This window comes from Barbatula barbatula (genome assembly GCF_947034865.1).
Source record: "Barbatula barbatula genome assembly, chromosome: 14".
Taxonomy (NCBI): domain Eukaryota; kingdom Metazoa; phylum Chordata; class Actinopteri; order Cypriniformes; family Nemacheilidae; genus Barbatula; species Barbatula barbatula.
Window position 1 is genome coordinate 10,479,067 of NC_136777.1, and position 20,689 is coordinate 10,499,755.

At 37.3% G+C, this 20,689-nt stretch overlaps 3 protein-coding genes across 8 annotated transcripts in view; 2 read left to right on the forward strand and 1 right to left on the reverse strand.

Moving 5' to 3' along the window:
• The first annotated feature begins 211 nt into the window (after window positions 1-211).
• cog2 (component of oligomeric golgi complex 2) lies at window positions 212-7,770 on the forward strand. 2 transcript variants are annotated; one of them, XM_079473024.1, is made up of 18 exons: window positions 212-501; window positions 741-902; window positions 1,025-1,090; window positions 1,172-1,252; window positions 1,324-1,424; window positions 1,597-1,705; window positions 1,794-1,973; window positions 2,131-2,255; window positions 2,346-2,472; window positions 2,607-2,746; window positions 5,058-5,119; window positions 5,331-5,482; window positions 5,557-5,739; window positions 5,827-5,899; window positions 5,998-6,140; window positions 6,258-6,397; window positions 6,520-6,700; window positions 6,859-7,770. In XM_079473024.1, exons 1-18 carry the CDS (start codon window positions 442-444, stop codon window positions 6,964-6,966), a joined length of 2,193 nt encoding a protein of 730 aa, XP_079329150.1. In that variant the 5' UTR covers window positions 212-441; the 3' UTR covers window positions 6,967-7,770. The 2 variants fall into 2 exon arrangements, with proteins under 2 accessions (XP_079329150.1, XP_079329151.1); XM_079473025.1 differs by lacking the exon at window positions 1,172-1,252 and having other exon boundaries at window positions 307-501.
• agt (angiotensinogen) lies at window positions 7,670-11,727 on the reverse strand. The gene is made up of 5 exons (XM_079473026.1): window positions 11,571-11,727; window positions 9,952-10,742; window positions 8,754-9,027; window positions 8,252-8,402; window positions 7,670-8,073 (listed from the first exon to the last, which is right to left on the reverse strand). The coding sequence occupies exons 2-5, from the start codon at window positions 10,709-10,711 to the stop codon at window positions 7,897-7,899; spliced, it is 1,362 nt and encodes a 453-aa protein (XP_079329152.1). The 5' UTR covers window positions 10,712-10,742; window positions 11,571-11,727; the 3' UTR covers window positions 7,670-7,896.
• Window positions 11,728-12,715: 988 nt separating this feature from the next.
• phactr2 (phosphatase and actin regulator 2) overlaps window positions 12,716-20,689 on the forward strand; it is a 28,749-nt gene continuing 20,775 nt past the window's right edge. Inside the window, exon 1 of one of the 5 annotated variants that reach the window (XM_079473272.1) lies at window positions 12,716-13,194. In XM_079473272.1, the coding sequence (XP_079329398.1) occupies window positions 13,062-13,194 (133 nt within the window). In that variant the 5' untranslated portion in view covers window positions 12,716-13,061. Of the gene's footprint in view, window positions 13,195-19,861; window positions 20,163-20,689 lie in introns of those variants that run through there. The other 4 variants (XM_079473268.1, XM_079473267.1, XM_079473274.1 and 1 more) reach the window with 4 other exon arrangements.

Consider the following 20,689-nt stretch of genomic DNA (forward strand, 5'->3'; position numbering starts at 1 on the left):
CCTCGGTCACAGGAGTCATGGGATTAAAATACCTCACATATCAACAATATCCATTTTGAATGTTCAATAGCAAAAGATGAGGTTCAGTTAAAATTTCCATTTATTTATTGTTTATTTTTTTATTCACATTGTGAGGTAATTTATTTTCTTATTTTAATTCGACTGATTTGGCCAACTAGTTAAAAGCGGCCACTGTCACCCGTTTGTTTGCATGTTACTATACGGTAGTCATGTTGCAGTACCGTTGGTAACCAGCTGGAGCGCTGTTCAGAAACTCTCGAGGGGTGTGAAGGGTGTGCGTTCTTTACTCAGTCGTTGGCGTTTGCCATGTTTGCGGAAGTTAGAACGATTTCTGTCATTCTAACGAAATGTAGACAATACTCTTTCCGTTTCAAAAAACAAACGTTATAATAGATTATTTTGTAGCCGAACATTAATAAAATGATGACCTTACCAAAGGGACCCGATTCTTTGTGCTTTGACAAAGACGAATTTATGAAGGTAATACAATGGTATATCTGTGTAAACTCCCGTTTTTTCCTTTAAGAGCGACTGCTTTAGGTTTAGTTTGTGTTCAAAAGTAATATATTGACATGACTAAGCGTATAGCTTGTAGCGAATCTCAAATACTTAGATATTCACGGGACGTCACACTGTGCCTTCCAGTTGTTTTTTGTGATTAGGAAAATGTTTCCTAACCGAGGACATTTCATTATTAAATACTGCCATGTTTTATGCAGGATGACTTCGACGTGGACACATTTGTGGCTGACTGCAGAAAACGCGTCCAGCTCGAGGAGATGCGTGAAGATCTGGAGCAATATTACAGACTTCTCAAAACAGCCATGGTGGAGCTGATCAATAAAGACTATGCAGACTTCGTTAACCTGTCCACCAATCTCGTGAGTTTAAGAATTTGCTGTGTGTTTTATCTTGGCTTGAGAGCATCATGATACTGTATAAACTATGTTTATTGGTTGAGGTCTTATCTGGATGATGGAGAAGATTGTATCTCTAATTTTAGGTTGGGATGGATAAAGTCCTAAATCAGCTCTCTGTACCTCTTGGCCAGTTACGTGAAGAAGTTCTGGTAAGTGCTTTGCACAGCATCAGTGTATGGATTTGGATCGGCCATATTTCATGAAATCATGAAACTTCTTCTCATGCACAGAGTTTAAAATCATCGGTGAATGAAGTCATTGATGCTATAGACACACAGTTATCCAAGCAGGAGGATATTCAAAAAAAGAAGGTATGTCATGGTGTGGTGTCCTATCGATTTATGATCTGTCTTTATACCGTATTATATTTGTGTCCTTGCAGATTTGTGTTTTGAGACTCATCCAAGTTGTGAGATCGGTGGAGAAGATTGAGAAGATTCTTCACCAAAACACAAAAGATACAACATCCCTAGAGACCAGCAGGTATGTTGAGTATTGAGAGATTGCTGTGACAAGTAAGTTCAAGTAATGCATTGCAAGTTAATTTGAATTATACATACCTGTCTGTTTGACTGATAAAAGAAAATGTTTTTAAATAAAATGTTCTGCATTGCAAATGAACGGTGTGTGTGGTCTTTATTTCTTCTTTTATTAGTCCCCTTCTGGCAGGTCAGATTCTAGAGCGAATTGCCACAGAGTTCAACCAGTTACAGTTTCATGCCGTCCAGAGCAAAGGAATGCCGTTGCTTGATAAAGTGCGCCCGGTGAGCTGCCAGTTTTAAAATAATCCATTGTGTTTCTCATATGTATAAATATATATGTTGTAGTAATTAAACATGTGTCATGTTTTAGAGAATAGCTGGAATCACAGCTATGCTTCAGCAGTCTCTGGAGGGCTTATTGATTCAAGGCCTGCAGACATCCAATGTGGACATTGTACGGCATTGCCTCAGGACGTATGCTACCATAGATAAGACTAGGGATGCAGAAGCACTGGTTGGACAAGTGCTAATCAAACCATACATGGATGAGGTAAATTTACACTTTGCAATACTTTTTTGTAACGATGACTTTACTGCTATTACAAAGACTACAGATACGCTTAAGGATAAAATAAAAGACTTTTGTAATCTGGCAGCCTGTTCCAATTCCCAACATACTGATTTCTTAACTGTACCTTAACTTTCAGGTTATTGTTGATCAGTTTGTTAAGTCCAACCCTAATGGTCTAAAGATGATGTATGCAAAGCTGTTAGAGTTTGTGCCTCACCATTGTAGACTGCTGCGGGAGGTGACTGGTGGGGCTGTCTCTAGGTATGCCTGCTGCTCGCACTTATTTGCTACATTTTGCTGTATAATATTATAATGTACTTTAACTTATATCACACCATTCTGTGTACCTAGTGATAAAGCAGATATTGTTCCTGGATATGACTTCCTGGTGAACTCTGTCTGGCCTGAAATCATTAGAGGTATTGAGGAAAGGCTCCCTTCTCTCTTCAGTCCTGGAAACCCAGATGCGTTTTATGAGGTAAACACTGGAAATAATGTATTCATGCTTAAACCGAGACATCTTCAAAATATACAGATGTTCACTTGTTTATGTCTTTACATTTGTTTTAAAATACCATTCTTTGATGCTTCATTATGTCGTCTTGTTTTCAGAGATATGTTGTCAGTATGGATTTCGTGCGTAAGTTTGAGAGGCAGTGTGGTTCCCAGGCCAGTGTGAAGAGACTGCGTGAACATGCTTCCTACCAGAGCTTTCACAACAAATGGAACCTGCCAGTGTACATCCAGCTGCGGTATGATTTTTTGGGAAAAAATTCCCAGATATGTTATTCTAATGCTTTATGTCATTAAAGGGGTCATATGGCGTGAATACATTTTTTTCTGTGTCTTTGGTGTGTTATTAGTTGCCCATGCAGGTATTAGACACGTAAAATTGCAAAAATAAACGTGTCAGAACAAAATATGCATTCTATCTAAAAGCGAATGCTCACCCAGACCTGCCTGAAACGCCTCATGTAACCACCCCCCCACAAATCTACCTCAGTTCCTGGTATGACTTGACTAAGACCGCCCAAATGTAAACGCAAGTGAGGTGGGCGTACCAGTCCGTACAATTGCTTTGGAACCTGATGTTCCAAATATGTTAAGAGGCGTTACATTTCTGTCACACGCTGGTTAACTGGCCAATCATAGCACACCTTTATAAAAAATCTCAGCATTTCAGAAATGGGATACAAACATGCACGGTATCTGGAAAAGGCTGCGTTTTTGATGTATGCACATTGCATTACATCTAAAACAAACGATAATATTCGTTTTAGCTGTGTCGAATGACTCCTTTAAAGTTCACCCAAAAAGGAAAATTCTGTCATCATTTGCTCACCCTCACGTCATTTCATATCTGTATAAAGAACTTTGTTCTGATGAACACAGAGAAAGATATTTGGAAGAATGTTAGCAATTTTCAATTCTGTGACACCATTGACTGCCATAGTAGGATAAATTAAAAGGTTCTCAAAGGTGCCCCAGAACAGATTGCGTTCCTATATTCTTCAAAATATTCAACAGAACAACAAAATATACAAAAATGCTTTGCCTACTATGGTAGTGGATGATGTCACAGAACTGAATATTGCTAACATTCTTCCAAATATCTTTCTTTGAGTTTAAACAGAACAAAGCAATGTATGGAAATGGCTCTTTTCTCTTTTTAAAATGATTGTAGAGATCCATGTCTAGTCACCACGAATGACCAGAAGTCATTTAACAGTCAAGGGAATTATTAGTATTAAAAAGGAACTGAGCCTAGATCCTGTTCTTTGTGTAATATATTAAAATACAGATAATTGCTCTGGAAGTGTACTGCTCTGTGTGTGAGCGCTATGATGTTTGATTACCATTCACTGGATATAAAGTCCAGTGTTATCTTAGTTTGTTTAGGCCAGTTATGCTTTGTTTGTTGTGTTTGCCTTTTCTTGGAAATGAGCTGTTGTAGAGCACTTCGGTTTAGTATTTCTTGTTAATAATAACGTTTCTCTTAGAATTTTTGCGGTAAAAGGCTGTCACCACTCAGAAAAGCTCAGAAAACCTCACAAAAGAGTGTTACCACGTGACAAAACAAGAGCGTTATTTAAATAACATTTTAAGACGGCTTAGTCATAGCTCTAAAAATCGATTCTGCACCTCTCAAACATCACAACATATTGTTAACTTTAGTGTTATTGCATAGTACATCACTATTAACACGACACATATATGCAGGGCCGAGTGACATTTTAAATTATCAAATAAAGTTTAAGTTTAACATTACAATTGTGCTGTATTCAAACTTATGTATTCGCTTTGGATGACGCAGGAAATACACACTATTTAAATTGATTTTGTATGTAATGAATGTATTTAAGTGTATGTTCGGCCACTTCAGTATTGTAGCTCTATAAATAAAGGCATGTTTAACAACACAGCACAGTATACCAGAATTCAAAGACATACCAAAGAATATGTACAATGTTAACTCTGCGTAACTGTATGCTTCAGTGTTTTCATAAATGTAAAGCTCTTCTACACTCACATCCATAAGATATATCAATATGTGACTGCTGCTGCTTGCTAGAATTTAATGTCATCATCCCCCTGTAGATGTCGCTGTCCAACTTCTTATATTGAGAAACAAAGTTGTTTTTACGATCTAGGTTGTACACTCCTGCCCCTGCGAAATAATTTAGACACTGCTCTTTAACCTTATGCTGTTTTAAGTGACACAAATGTATTACAACGTCCGTGTAAAAGCTTTTGACTAATGGGATCAAGAGGCCAACCTGAAGCATACGCAAGACATAATGGGTAATAACGCGCATTGTGAAAAAGGTGGATATAGGTTTTTACTAGAAGGGAAACAGCTTCCTCCACTGAGCATGCGCACTTCAATACTGCATAATTTTTGTCACGCTGAAAACAGCTGTATCCCTCTTCTGACCTTTGGCCTTTTTGACCATCTGACCTTTTTTTTAGATCACTTCAATACTTCTACTAATTTGTCAACTAAATGATCTAAAGTTTCAAATATATTTTTTTACATCCAAAAATTATTTTCTGTTTTTTTAGGTTCAAGGAGATTGCTGGAAGTCTAGAAAATGCCATTGCAGATGGACTGGTGACAGCTCCAGGTCAGTAAATGTCTTGGTTGGGGCAAGATAATGCCCCATGACACGAGATGGTGGCGTATACAAAACAGATTTAGGAACATATTTTGTTGTCCATCTCTGCATATCTGCATACACAATTCTTGCCACACACCATTTGTTTCCTTTGATTACGTAAGAACAAACAGCAGATCACCACTGACACAGAATCCGCTCTTTGTCATTGTAAACTCAGTTGGAGGCAGCTACCACCTGCAGGTGACTGAGGTGTTGTGGAGCTGTGTCTGCAGGTGTTGGGCCGACCAGGTGTACCTGGCCCCACTTGCTCATCGATTTTGGAAACTAACGCTGCAGCTACTTTCCAGATATGGCACATTCCTCACAGAGGTAAAATATTCATGGTGCTGCGAATATGAATTATGATAGCATTGGTACTAATTTGTACTCTTGTCATCTCGCAGGTCCTAACAAAGACCTCTTCTCCAGAGACTAGCAAAGATTCAGTAAGGCCTCTTCCAAGCTCCGCCTCCTCCACATCCAGCCGAACATCACAAGACGCAGACAGTGAGAACTCCGGCCCCACTGCCCTGTCTACCAAGCAACTCGTCTTCATCGCAGCCGATGTTGATAAGTTACAAGAGCAGGTAATGCGCTTTATTTAGAGACGGGTCTTATTTGAAGAATCTTTAGTACTTCTCATGGATACAATTATGTTTTTACTTTGTTTCTAGATTCCAGACATCACTGAGATGATCAGGGTGAAATTGGAGGCTGTTGGATTCCAGAACTTTGCGATTGTTTCAGGTTTGTTAATTGAAGTTTGAAGCCATTCTCGGAAATAAACATCAGTGCCACACATGTGAGAGTGTGTTTGTATCACTGATTCTTGTGTTGTGCTCCAGAAGCCTTGCAGGACTCCAAGACGTCCTTGTCTAGCTGCATTCCCACACTGAACAGCAGAATGACTCAGCATTTGAAAGAGAGGAGCATTCGCTTCCTGAAAAATGCATCCGAGGTTCCGCGGCTCTATCGAAGGACCAACAAGGTCAAAAGCACTTTTACTTGCACAGAAGTTAACATCGTACAAAATTAAGCAAATGTTAACCTAGGCTGTTCCTTTTCCTTAGCCATATAAAAACTGTGGTTGCTCTCTCATTAATAGGAGGTGCCCACCAGAGCCTCAGCGTATATGGACAATGCCCTTCGCCCACTCCATCAGCTGGTCACTGATTCCAAAAATGTGGTGAAAGACTCCATCATCCAGGAGTGGCTCCGCATCACACTGTCCGAGTGCACCCATAGGTACTGCTGAATGAACTTAAACCTTTCTCTAAACATTTATTTAAACTTAACCACAGTTTATTATTCACACACATCAATTCCAAACGTTGTTTGTTGCTCAAAAGAACCTTTGTGTTTGTTAGATATTTTGAGACGATATCAGACGTGCTGAGCTCAGTGCGGAAGATGGAGGAGTCTCTGAAGAGACTGAAGCAGGCTAGAAAAACTACCACCACCAGCACTGTTGGTGTCAATGCGGGGCCATCAGATGACAGTAAGATCCGCCTGCAGCTGGCTTTGGATGTGGAATACCTCGGAGAACAGGTATTACATACAGTAACAGTAAAAATCACATATACTTGCACTTTAGTTATGGGTAAATATTTGGATTTTACTACTAGAGGTACGCATAATAGATGCGATTTGCAAAAGTGCAAAGAACAATGGTCTTGCTTTATCATGCTTGTAATTTTTTTTTCAAGATTCAGAAGATGGGCCTCCAGCCAAGCGAGATCACCATGTTCTCTTCCTTGCTGGAACTTGTGCAGGAGGCACGAGATCTTGCTTCAGTGGAACAGACAGGGTCATAAAACAGGATGGCACAGGAGGATCAAATGTAGGGTTCCGTTTGTCTTTTCTTGGAGGTTTCAAGACCATCAGCAAGCGTATGCTCAGACAGAATAAGAACAGATGCTTCACTCAGCGTCTCTTTAAGGAGAAGCTTTATGAAGTCCTTTTGTGGGTTCTTAAATTTTTTAGACAAATGCCTAACCTGCTTATAACAAGTAGCAAGATCTACCTTTTCAGGAGCACACTAAAACAATGTGATTTACTGTCTGACATGTTATTTATCACTTAACTATATGTAAGAATATGACTGGAACAGTCATTTTATATATGCACCAGTCATGACATTTGGACTGACACTAAATCCTATAAGCTACTGTGTCTTGTCAGATGTGGTTACATCAGTTGATTTAAGATGACAGCAGTGCTTTGACTTTAGTTGTGTGTGTCTATAATTGCTCTCCTAGAAAATTTTAATAATAACTGGTCAAACGCTGAAGAGGTTGCTTGCTCAAATAACATCTGTTTTATACATCGGAGTTCACTGGGGTAGAATGGGATTGCTGAAATTTGAATGATGGTTTGAAAATAAAAATGGGGATACCATGAAATGTTGTGTGTGCGTGTTTTGTAATCATTTTCATTACATATTTCATACAATTGCTTTTGCTGGTTAATTCAATTTTTTGTTGAGTAAGAATCATTTTTACAGAAATTGTTGTTTTTCATAAATATATTTTTTTTTATTTGTTCAAGCAGTTCATACAGGAAAGTCTTTGTACATATTTCACGTAATTAAAAAAAAACGACAAAGTTGTCTAAAAGGTGTGTGACTGGTTGACTTTAACCTGATTCTGTCCATTATTTTAATGTTTAATTCACATTTAATGTATTCAAATGGAAGCACTCAAAATTCTCCATATACTCCACAGCCACCAAAACTGAGATGTGTTTTAAATTGTTGGATTGACCATTTTTCCCAGCATGAGTATGGCATTAGAGTTTCCCTCCACAAGGGCAAAGAAGAAAGGCCGGTTAAACGTCAGGGTCTGGACAGGTCTTGCTTGGTCCTCTATCTGAAGAACCTTAGATCCTTCCTCTGTCACCTCAAGCACATCATTATTGAATACCTGTGAGATAAAAAAAGAGCTTTACACGTTCTATGGAAAACAATTACTATGATCCTTTAAAAATGCTGATGACCGTATAAAATAAGTTTGTTCAAGTGAACTAGTAAATAGTTGAACGTAATAAAACAAGTATACAGTACATAAAGCCAATAAGAAACTTTTGTTCCCCAAATATCACCTGATCGACAGTGAAGTTGCCTTTGCTGCTGAGTTGACTGAAACTGGCATCAGAGCCCATGAGGTACTTCTCCACTGCCATTTCAGACAGTACTGATCTCAAGTCAGTCACAGCAGTCAGGGAAAATTTTGGCAAAAACAGCACCAGATGACTGTAGATGAAGTCATAAGAACAGAAACATTTAATTTCTTGTTTTATTCACAATTTACATGTGATTACTAATCTTATATTCTGTATAGAATAGTATACTTAATTCTAATTTCACAGTTGTTCAACAAAATTGAGCACTCTCCTGATCTTAAGGTTAATTTTGTTTTAAAACTGCATTTATTTCAGGTTTAACCATCTGTCGTCCAGTTTATCTCAGGATGTTGTGGCAGCTTAATTTACAATTACATTAGTGGAAGGCAGTGGCTCACAATAGCTAAGTTTCCAACTATTGTTAGACTATAAGTCTAATTTCAATACATGAAAATAAAATAAAAAGAGCATGCGTACGTACTTCTCTTTCAGACGTTGATTCCACTTAGATATGATATCTGACCGGAGTTGCTTCTCAATGTCCTGCAGGTTGGTTCCTTTATGAGGCAGAACCAGAAGTAAGTAGGTCCTTTTGCTGAGGCCGAGTTTGACTATAAAGCACTTCCTGTGAGGGTCAGTAAAGTGCATGTAGACACCATGATACTTCATTAATGGGACTGTGACACTGGATTTCTCATCGGTCCAGAACTCCTGCTCAGTGGTTGCATTAGGATCAGATGCAAACTTCCAGTTACCTGGAAAAGTTAATAAAGATTAATTTCACAAAATAAATCACATTCACAATATTTCTTGTAAAGGTCCAGTGTATAATATTTTGGAGGATCTATTGACAGAAAGGCACCATAATATAAATAACTATGTCTTCAGAGATGTATAAAGCAGAGTTATTATAATTTTGTTTTATTAATATTTTAAAATAGCCTTTATTTTTTTATTTTTAGTCTTAATTTTAGTTTAAGGTTTTAGCAATTTCGGTATGTACTTTTGTCATTTTATAATGTATTGGTTTATTTCTAATGTTGCTATATAAGATCAATACATTTCAATTTTTTGTTTATTATTATAATTTTACTGCTTTAAACTTACTTCAGTTTATTTCTGAGGCAACAGAAGTTTTAAGAGTTATGTTTTTCCAATCATTTTTAGGTCAATATTTGATTTGATTTCAATGAACAGGCACGTTTTCAAAGTTTTAATTTTAGTAAACTAAAATCACCTTGGTATAAAGACCTTACATAATGAAGCGTTATGTTTTTTATTACTTTAGAAATATAATGAACTATTTCTATCCACACCGCGGGGTCCCCTTGCATGGAATTCTTCGTGTTGTTTCTACAGTAGCCCTAAATGGACAAACTGCTCTACAGAGCGTGTTTTGTAAATACGCTATCTCCTTCGTTAAAGAAACAAAAATGTGACGACTTCTTAATCCTGTGTCAGCCCCCGTAGTGCTTCGAAAGAAAGGGGGAGGGTGAAGTAAGCCATTAGTTGCAATTTGCAACCTCACCACTTGATGCGGCAAAATTTCACACACTGGACCTTGATTCTTGGTGACGTTAATAAAGTCTTTAATCATCACAAATCACAAATAATGGGCCAGAAAACTTAAATTGCAAGCTTTTAGGATATCTCTAAAGGAAAAGACATGTAGAACTCACCTTTGAAATTTACTGAACTAGCAAACAGCAAGTTAGTTTGTGCAGTGACATCCGCAAACAGTTTCTTCGCCTTGCTGTCTGATGTTTTCTGGATGAAGCTGTTCACCTGCACTTCAGCTTCTTTAGGCTGTGCAAAGTTCACAGCCCGAACAAAAGATTGATCTGAAAAGTCTTGTGTTCCACGTACGAAATCTTTAGAAAGGTCAGCATCGTTGTTACTAAAAGTCCATACGAGGGTCTTGAACTCATTTTGAGATTCATCTACTTTTGAACTTATGGAATGAAGTGTGCGTAACACTGTATGTCCATCCATAAAGTATTCACAGTCTGGCTGATCAGACTCCCGGCTGAGTCCTAACAGCTGTTGGTAGGAAATGGCAGTCTTTTTGGATGCTCCAAGGAATAGTGTCACCAAAGTACCAAATGCATTAACGGGAGACAGCAGCGTGTTGGTATTCTTCTGTGAGCGACTGAGTGCCTGATACATACGTAACCCAAGGGAGTTTTGTAGTTCTGCTAACACAGCAGTTCGTTGGGTGAGGTTTTTCAGGTCCTCTGTGGTGCCGCTGGGCCGTGGGTCTGGCTCAGTACTGTCTTGAAGAGTCAGTGGATGGACGGTTTCTAAGGGCTGGTGGTCTTCTTTCTGGATGACCTCACAGCTGATGTTCTCAAAGCTAAAGAGGTTGAAAGGGTGGATATACACACGATTGGCCATTCCCATGGTAAAGAAGGAGATCATTATGAGTGTGATCCTGTTCATCTTTGTTTATTGGAAAGCTATCACACACGACCTGTTGAATTGGATATTGAAGATCCACATTATCATAAATGATTTTTTATATATTTAATGACTGAATGAGTCTTTACATGGAAGTATGACACTTTACATGGAAGTACAACAGACAGATGTTTTACATGATTGGCATCATTTCACAAACAATGTTTTTTATTCTACCTAAGCCTGCTTTGTTTGAGTGATCTTTGGTTTTCCACCCCTCTTTTTTCATAGAATGTGCTGAATTTGAGGGCAATAACCCTCATGAACCAAAAGAGCAGAGAACATAGGCTTAACTGAGATAATGGAGCAACGACAAAAACTGTTACATTTCTGCTTTTCTTGCATTTGTCCATGCGCCTAACAATATGGGGCAGGGATTGGACCATTCCAAGACTAATATAAATGTAAGAGCTGTCCAAATTGAAAACAACTTGCACTGACAAACTGTAACTTAAAAAACATGCCTTCATGTTTTTATTAAGGCATGTTTGTTAAAACTACTTCAATTTCCTCATTAAACTTAGGCTTAGTCCTGGTTTAAACTAATCCCTGTCTGGGAAAACACCCCAAAATAAAATATTGTTTGTTTTTGATTAGGCCTACTTAAAAAACAAAAATATATTTGTATAAATACAGTACATTAAAACTCCACATACATCAGCCAAACTAAAATGTAAAGGCCTACTATACAAAAAATCACTGTAGCAAAGCTCCAGCAAAGTGAGATGAAATATTAATTCAATTTAAAAAGTTACTTAGTATGATCATTTAATTAAAATTTCTCAAACATATACATATATAACTACATTAAAAGAAAACGATTAAAAGAGCTCCTGTTTACCTTCAGATGTTTTGCTGAATCTACAGCTGGCTGATAAAGGACTGAAGGTTTACCCAGATTTTAAATAACATCTACAGCAGGATGACTTGGTTAAACATTGACACAGTATTGGGACATTCATTTCCCCAATGTTCTGTTCATAAGGGCTTCTGTGACTGTATGTTGATAAACAGTGGGAGTCTGTGAGACCACGTTAACATATTTACCTAAACCATGATGTAATACTGATACAGAGAGATATGGGGTTGACTTGACGTTCACAAAATCCAGTAAACTGAGTGAGTCATATGCAAAATGCGTATGCTCTACTTTTCATCCACTTTTATTTTAAAACAATTTCATTATAAAACAATACAACTGCCACATCTTTAAAGCAGATCATTCATATACTGTACAATGCTCTAAAGTGCCAATTTCCCATTAGGCCCTCTTACTTGTCTATATCACAACAGAGATGATAAGATGACATTAAGCAGTATACAATTCGGGAAAAACATATTTTAAGATATATATTACTAATGATATGAAGTGAAAATATGTCCCTATTAAAAATCAATAGAAACCATCATAAAGTCCCCAAATCACATTGACTGTAGTTGTAAACAGCTAATGGTTCTTCATAATGGTGTTTCTAATGGGAACTATTCGATTAATTTGGCAGGGACAAACACCTAAATAGCATTACAGAACAATCTCTTCGCTTTGAGTTTTCAAAACATTTATTAAGTCAAAACATGTCAAACTTCAAATGTTATTTTTATTAAATCAATGCCATAAGAACAAGAGGTATTATAGTCACATTAACATTCATTGCCATCAGTGCCTTTTTGTTCTTTGTTTTGTTGCTTGAAGTCATTAATAAAATGTGAAAGATTCGGTTTACCTTGAGCCCACTTTTTCTTATGTATATGGATATTAAAGTATGTTGTTGTTTACAGTTTAAATTTTCATTTTTTGTATAAAAAAGCACATCAAACATACAAATTTCTACCATACAACCCAGCTTTCTGTTAATATAGAATTCATAATCTTTCCAAAATAATCTTTCCAAAATGCAATGAAAAAAAAGATGCAAGAGGGTTTCTCTTTCTCGACCACAAAACACGTCAAACTTCAAATGTCGAAATGTCTGCGAGGGGTTGAGTGAGGCGTCGCTGACTGACAGACGTGACGCACATGACGTTCTTAATGTGATTTCCGTACCACAGGGATGTTTCAGAAGCTGTAAAGAGCTGTGACCTATAGTCGTCCTCCGGATTAAACTCTTTGTAGATTAACGTGACTATTTTTTAACAGAGTTGTATCGTGTTTGTTGATGTAATACAAAGTAGCTAGTCTTTGCAGAGGAGAGACACTCACATCATCTTAAGATGAACAGAGAGTAGTCAACGGGGCTTTAGGTGCCATATCTTACTATAATTCCCCTCGTGATTTTAGCATTTCCCAACGTTTATTTGACAGCAGTAAAACAAAGTTAAAGAAATCAGCATTATGACGGAAGAAGACCGTTTTTCATATATGTGGACTTTTCCTCAAGTGTTTCCTGTATTTAGAGTTCGTTCTCAAAGTGACACGTCCGGCTTTAAATCCAGAATACTAACCAGACTCCGCGCAGCTTGTTCAGGTATGCTGCTCTTTTTTTAAGTTTGTTTTCTATTTTATTAATGAAGACATTTGCCACTACATAAATGTAAATGCTTCAGGTTTTGCTTGTAAAGTATCGCCCTTCTGAGAGATATGTTTTCACTCATTCATTCATGGGTGATATTTAAGGTGATAAAGTCATATTTGAGGCTCTGAAATGATTGCCAATGTAAGAATTTGCATTGGTGTAGCCTATTGCTATTTTTATTGATTGTTTTTGTAATGTTGTCAAATTCATTGTCATGCATGTGCAATGTTGGTAATACATTTAGTGATCCATTGACTGAAACAGATGAGAATGTGTTAAAAATACAAATATTGCACATGCATTTCTTTGTGGTTGACCTAAATGCAAGTCTTGTGTCCGAGCATTCACTGTGCACCTGAACCCACACTGGATATTGAAGCATTCATGTGCTTTTTCCTCTCTCAAAAACAACCCAGTGAAATACTTTTGAATTGTGATCTATCTCATTTGGTTGAACTTGTTGGCATTTTATTAATTATACCTAATGAAATAGGGCTGAATAGTTAAAATGGCTTATTCAAAACTATAAGTATCTGTCACAACTTGTGTAGACGTTTTACACAATATTTTAGGATTAGGCTTAGTCAAATAACAGTGACTCACCATCTCCATCATTCAGAAAGTTACTTTGATAGAATTAAATCTGGCACAATAATGCCAGTTTATTGATACCCGCTAAACCTTATAACACTGTATGTATTTGTGTAAAGTATTACACAGGCCAGTGCTAGTTGTTTTGTTGTGTGGTTTTTGGAGACAAAGTTTCATTTCTGGTCCTGCAGCCCTGGAGAAAAATAAGGATTTCTAAACCCAGTGTAATGAGTAATCACATTCAGAGAAATTCTGGTTTTAAAGTTATCATCCACATTGTAACCTTTAACACAACCTGTTAAACCAAGATTACAGACGCTCTCGCTTGAAACGTTTTCTGAACTATCACTTTCACAGCATGAAATGTTGTCAAGTTCCAGTATGTGAACATCGAACATAGAAATACTTTAATTTATACAGAAGAACACTGATATACAGTACATTGCTACAATGGGTTTGACATGCATGGCTATGGTCGCAGTCATAAACTTACTACATACTGCAATTCAACCCTTTTATTTATGTTGTTTATATTATACTTTATTTTAAAAAGTCTTGTTTTTGTATAACACGAGGCGCATCTTTAAGTTGTTGCTGAGATATCTATAGAAACTGCAGTTGAAACCACTTCCTGACATTTCAGAAAACTTCACCTCAGTGTATTGTTCTATCAGACCTCTTTTTGTTTCGATCAGGTCCTTTTTTATTTTTAGTTCAATGAACCCTGTGGGCTCTGCTATTCAAAGAAATACTGTTAAAATTTAAAGAACCTCCCAGAGTTATGTTGTCATATCAGTTAAAGAAGTGCATCATCCATCAGAGAAGTTAAAGATTTCACAATTTTATTTTAAACATTGGCCTTACTCCTCTGTGTTTTTACCATTGAACATTCAGCATAGGATTCAGAATGGCCCTACATGACAAATTGCATCTCAAGGGTCACAATTTGCTGTTTGTGTGGGAGAGGCATGATGACAGAGATAACATTTTAAATAGCCTTGTTCAAGTCACATCAGTGGGGGTTGTCAGTAGGTTTCAGGCTGAAAAGTCGACATTAAACTGGAGAAAATCAGAAAATGCTTCTCAACAGATGGGTTAAATATACCACATTTGCATAATTTGATTTGTGGGTCCTAGTCTGTAAAATGTTGTGCACTGTAGTTTTAAATCACGTCCACAAGGGGGACGTGTGCGTTCATATTTCAAATGCTGTGGAGTGCAACAGTCCTTGGCGTTACTCCTATGGATTATTTTCTGTGCTGAAATGTTTTAAGACCAGCTTTGAAACCACACGATTGTTTTTCCAAGCCTCGCATCATCAATAATTCACATTGCCTTGTCATACCCCTGGTAAGGTTTGTGTTCCTGCAGCCATTTAATGCTACTTAAGTGTGTACACAACATTCTCTCTCTGTCAGCCATCACAACATGATCTATGCAATCTTTGAATAAATCCAGTCATTGTGTTCTGAGAACCATGAGAAGAAAGGGAGATGTTTAAATATACATCCAGCACTGGCTTGCATTCAATGCAACCTCTACTTTATCTTTCACTGTGATTTAAGATGCGTGGTGATGAGACGTGGGGTGAAAGCTCTTTCTCTATCTGTGTTTGTTTGGATTAATTTGTAGGTTTTCCTCGTTTGATGCTGGTGCGAGGATGCGTGTCGTCCCTTTATGCATACAATTAGTCATGTAATGACACATATAGCTACAGTCGCGCTGCTGAAAGCGGCTGCCCTTTTCTAATAATGTGCTTAAAACGGAGCTCACTAAATAACCTTTTTCTTTAACCTTTTGAAAGCTTGTTCTCTCACCTTCTGAATGAATTTTCAACAGTCTTTAAAAATACCATAATGGCTGATAGAGTGTCAGAATGGGTGGCTTTGTTCTAATATAGTTCTATATGTTGAGATGATGTAAGACTGAAAAGATTGTTTGCTTTTCACTTTGATTGATGCACGATCTGGAATTAATAAAGTACAATTAATACAATACATACTGTATATACAATGTAATTGACAAATAAATGTAAACGCTATAAATGTACACTTCATTGAATGTTCAAACTGTACCTGTTTTCTTATATAAAATATGTACAATACAATAATAATACAATACAATACATTTAAAAATATATTTAAATACATTTAAAGGGCCAGTGTGTCATTTTTCAGAGGATCTGTTGACAGTAATGAAACATAATATACATAAACTATGTCTTCAGAGGTGTATAAAGGCCTTACGTAATGAAGCGTTGTGTTTTTATTCTACATACACCTAGGCATTCCGGTTTCAAGGTATACTGAGGTGTAAAAATATTCTGTGATACTGTTTCTTCGGTATGAGCTGTGTTTACAGAAAAATAAATAATCAAATCATGTAATTCAATGTTTGATGTTTATGTCTAATATATATATATATATGACAAAAATATATATTTTTAGGAAGATCGTAATTTTAAAGCTTTATTTTTACCTGACACACAATGAATGAAATGTATTGTGTCCAGTTGAAAAGTAGTTTTTTGTAAACACAGACATTTGGAAATAACACATTTTAGTGTTTTAATAGTAATACCGTGAAACGGTGGTAGTTTTGATTAAGGTTAATATACCGCCAAAATCTCATACCAGCCCATGCCTACATACACCCTTGCATGGAATTAGTTTTATTCAGTCTGAACTTTTTTGTATTTTGCGCTCCTTTGAAAGGTGTCTCTGAATTGTCAAAACGCCTCTCAAAATGCTACGGATGTTAAAACAGAGAAAATCTACATCTAAGTCCGATTTTTTAGGACGAAAAGATGTGTGAGGCAGTGTGTAAATGTGATTGACACAATGTGAGGTCGCATTGATTTTTTAACATGCAGAATTTTTGGATGCAAGTGTCAAGAACTGTGTAGGAGAGATCTCAGGGGAGAACCCAATTGCAGGCAGACGCGGGGATGAAGGGGTTAACAAAGGGATTTTAATAATATTAAACAGAAAACAAAAACCCACGAGGGGGTAAAACAAGACAGGAAAATAATGACAACTAGGACACAGATAAACTAGACTGGAAAAAATAAACACTAAGGACTAAACTAGACGGACTCACCAAACTACAAAGAACAAGATACTTGGAAAAACTAGACTCAGAATACACGAATGAGGTACAAATTACAGGGTACAACAAACAATGAACGAGCACAGGACAATGAACACGAGGATGTTTTATAGGGGAAACAAACACAGGATAATTGACAAGGGTCAGGTGCGGGTAATGAAACACTCAGGGAAGGTTAACGAGGAAACGAGATGGCGGGAACAAAGACACGGACCAGAGAGAGAGCATAGAAAGCCGATAGCCAACATCTCTCTCACATAAAACACAAGACTTTGTCATGAATCTGCCTCAAGACCAAGAATAGACATGACATGAAGGCAGATTCATGACAGCAAGCTTGTGCTTTTCCTAGTCTGTCCCTCGCGTTTGTTTACTGGTCTGTCTGTGTCCCTTGCTATCGAATTCTCGTTCTTTTTCTTAGTGTGCAGCTTCATCTTAGGTAGGAGTGTTGAGCTGCTCTATGCGTCAGACAGCGTAGGCGTTCTCGGCAGACACACAAAGGGCACATGTGAAGATGGGCCATCATGCCTTTCATCTGCAATTGCTGTGCTGTGTTGTATTTTTAGAGCTGAGAGGATGTAATCTGTATTTTTTTCAGCTTTTAAACGATTGATGGGGGTTCATGAGCATTTCTAGCACAGACGTGCTCGATTGCGTCAAACCATCAGCAGGACAATATCTCCTACAGAGGAGGAAAAAATGACATGGGGCTGTCCCCTCAAAAAATAAACCTGCTCTTGCTCCTAGGCGCAATATATTTTCATACATCTTTAGCAGTTAAAGCATACAGCAGGTGTTGCTTTTTTAATGTACTGCACCAGTGACAAGCTAAGGATACAAATTCTGCACATTTGTTCTGACAATGTAATATATCCTATTTCTGTATATCCGATGGTTAAAACAAGCCGTAATTTTGAAGATTCATCTCTGAGTTGACATTTGTTATAATGTAACGTGATGGTTTCTTATTTGCTGCTTTTGTAAACGTCTAATCTGTTTTACTAACTGGGTTTGATGAAACTGTTTCCATCACACAATTTGCTTCTGTCCCAGGGCTGGTTAATATAAACAGCAAAAAGCAACCTGCCTTGGTTAAAATATCACATTCTAACGTCACAATATACCTATGCACCAATGACTATATAAGGATGTTGCTATGCATAATGCTGTTCAACAACACAGGAACACTAACGAATTGCTCTTGGATGTGCACAATGGACTTTGGCACCTTTTTCAAATAAATATTGTCATTGATGTCTTTCATGCTCTGTGGATATTGCTGCTCTCTTGGATTAACTGCTGCTTAAACCACTAAACTGTGGACGAACAGAACATTTGTATTTTTGTGTTTGTGGACTGATTTTCTTTTTTTGTAAGGAGGTTATCAGGTGCTCATCTGCACTTTTAATCTGTTTCTACTGCCCTGGGTTAAATACAGGACTAATGATTTAACCATAGCAACAGTGTAAATATGTTTGACGATAGTAATGTACTGTAAAAACACTGCAACTGCTATTGCAAGACTGTACTGTTGCTTTTTTATAGTTCATAAGGTGTGTAAGGGAAAGTTTTTAAGTGAATAGCATTTTTACATTTAGGATTCTAAGCTAGATAGGTTCAAAATGAGTACATAAATCATTTTATGGAATAGCTGGCATGAAAGGAGTCGTTCCTCAGACTCGTTCCTCAAAGCAAATATTGTGTACCATTACTATTAGCCATAGATTATCCGTGTTACATACAATACAATCACTTACTAACTGTGAGTATGTGCCGCTATGTTTACAGCTTTTCAGGTTTTATATTTGACTGCACAGTGCACATTAAATTGGTGCAGGGCCATTCCAGCTTTACGGATGTGACATTTTCAGTCAACACTTTTTTTTATTTATATAGTATGTATTTATTACCAGTATATAGAAGTATCTACTTATATTTTACTAAACCCCTGTTGATAGAGTCCAGACATCAGAAAAATATCAGTCTATGCATGAGTAAAATTGTAAGCGTTATGGATGTGACACAAATGGATGCACGTTTTTGAAAGAGAAAATAGTTTGTAAGATTCTGTGAATTGTGCAAACCAGAGGCAATAATACCCCAAATATGGAGCAGAGATGGCTCTTCATAGATCACAAAATAGTTATTATTTTAATTTGTCATGTTCCCATTTATAAGGAATATGGACCGTTATTGATGTGACAATTCACTTGCTATGAAAACTATGCTTTAAAAACAAAAATAAGTGCTTTCAAACTCTGAGAGTCTTCACATGGGTATTTAAACCTCTAAATATTGACATTTAACATTACAGTCTGGTGAAAACCTTTGGTAAATATTTGTTTTTATTACATTGCATTTGCATGTTATTGCCCAGCAAGTATTTAAACATAATACTTTAACATCTAATTGCCAAAGAGGCGAAGACAATGCATCTAAACATATCTCTATGATAACTGTGTAACTGTGAATGCCAGGTTAAGTTTTTCTGGATTTAGTTTGACAAATGCTTTAGGTTAATTTATAACCACGCAGAGCCTATAGGAGCGAGCTTTGAGAACCGTCAATGCAACATCTCAAGCAATGATTCATCCTTTCTAAACCACAGCCAATTCTCAACGTCAAAATGACACACCAAAATAGATTTGGAAGAAATTGATAGAGATTTTCACCCATGAGTAATGCTCTCATCCTACCTGCCCGGTCATCACGTACATACACTATGAGAGAACACTTTCCCCAAACACAGCTTAGGTGTGGTACTTTACTTTACCTTTGGGATATGAATGGGTAATGTGACATATAAAATTACTTAACGTTGGCGATGAATGTAGAATCATCTGTTTCAGTTGGACAAGAATAATTTAATGAAGCTTACAGAGCTGTCTCTGGCCACGCTAGCTCACCCCTCCCCATCCCCGTAGCCAAAGGCGATAGCTGAAAGCCCCAGCGGACTGGGTGGTTCCGCTTGATGGACTCAAACAGGCTCCGTCAGCTCACTTTAATGGAGGTAATGGTTGTTTGTCATACAGTGGCCATAGCTACTCTCTGCTGTGCACCACTGTGGAGGAGACGACTGCGAGAGCACCACAGGAAGGGCTGATGAGAGAGAGGGAGAGAGAGAGTGAGGGAGGAAGAGAGGATTCGGTGCGAAGGAGTGTGAAAGGAAATTGAAAATCATCTGGAGCAATCTTTTTTCCTTTGAGTCATGGAACATCCGTGTAAGTGCTCATAATTGTTTGATACTGTGCATGCATCTGTGTGGATGTGTACCTTGCGTTAATGAGTTATGAAAGTTTCTGATGTTGTATTTTATCAAGCGTTTATATTTCGTGTATTTTTAGGAGTATTTGTTTGTCCTGTTGAGTCTTGCGTGATATTGATGATCTGTTGACACATGCACTCTTGTGACTCGCACGGTTTTTAACATGACCTATTACATTGACCGGTTCTATTGATGTTTATCGGCTTATGTTCTGGGAATCCAGCTAACGTGTCTAATCATAGAATCAACAGACGCAGGCTTTGCTTTGGTTGTGTATTACAGTCAGGCTGTATTTGGTCCATGTCTTGTGATGTGTTTGATTGGATTTGTAATGCTTTCATGTCATATGGAAAGAGCTGTTAGGTTCTGTCCGGCATTTAGCTTTTTATGGTGTATTTTTTAGAGAAATAACTACAGAAATAAATCATGCGTGTGTCTGTATCTGACAGGAACTACATTATTAGTCGCTTATGAGTCACATTG

Bases quoted from the DNA above. Each gene is read 5' to 3' on its own strand.
- cog2 (XM_079473024.1), top strand. From the start codon at position 442: ATGATGACCTTACCAAAGGGACCCGATTCTTTGTGCTTTGACAAAGAC. The intron at 903-1,024 runs GTGAGTTTAAGA...CTCTAATTTTAG, and splicing joins TTAACCTGTCCACCAATCTC to GTTGGGATGGATAAAGTCCT. The intron at 1,706-1,793 runs GTGAGCTGCCAG...GTCATGTTTTAG, and splicing joins TGCTTGATAAAGTGCGCCCG to AGAATAGCTGGAATCACAGC.
- agt (XM_079473026.1), bottom strand. From the start codon at position 10,711: ATGAACAGGATCACACTCATAATGATCTCCTTCTTTACCATGGGAATG. The intron at 8,403-8,753 runs GTACGTACGCAT...CTTCATCTACAG, and splicing joins AATCAACGTCTGAAAGAGAA to TCATCTGGTGCTGTTTTTGC. The intron at 8,074-8,251 runs GTGATATTTGGG...TTTATCTCACAG, and splicing joins GCAACTTCACTGTCGATCAG to GTATTCAATAATGATGTGCT.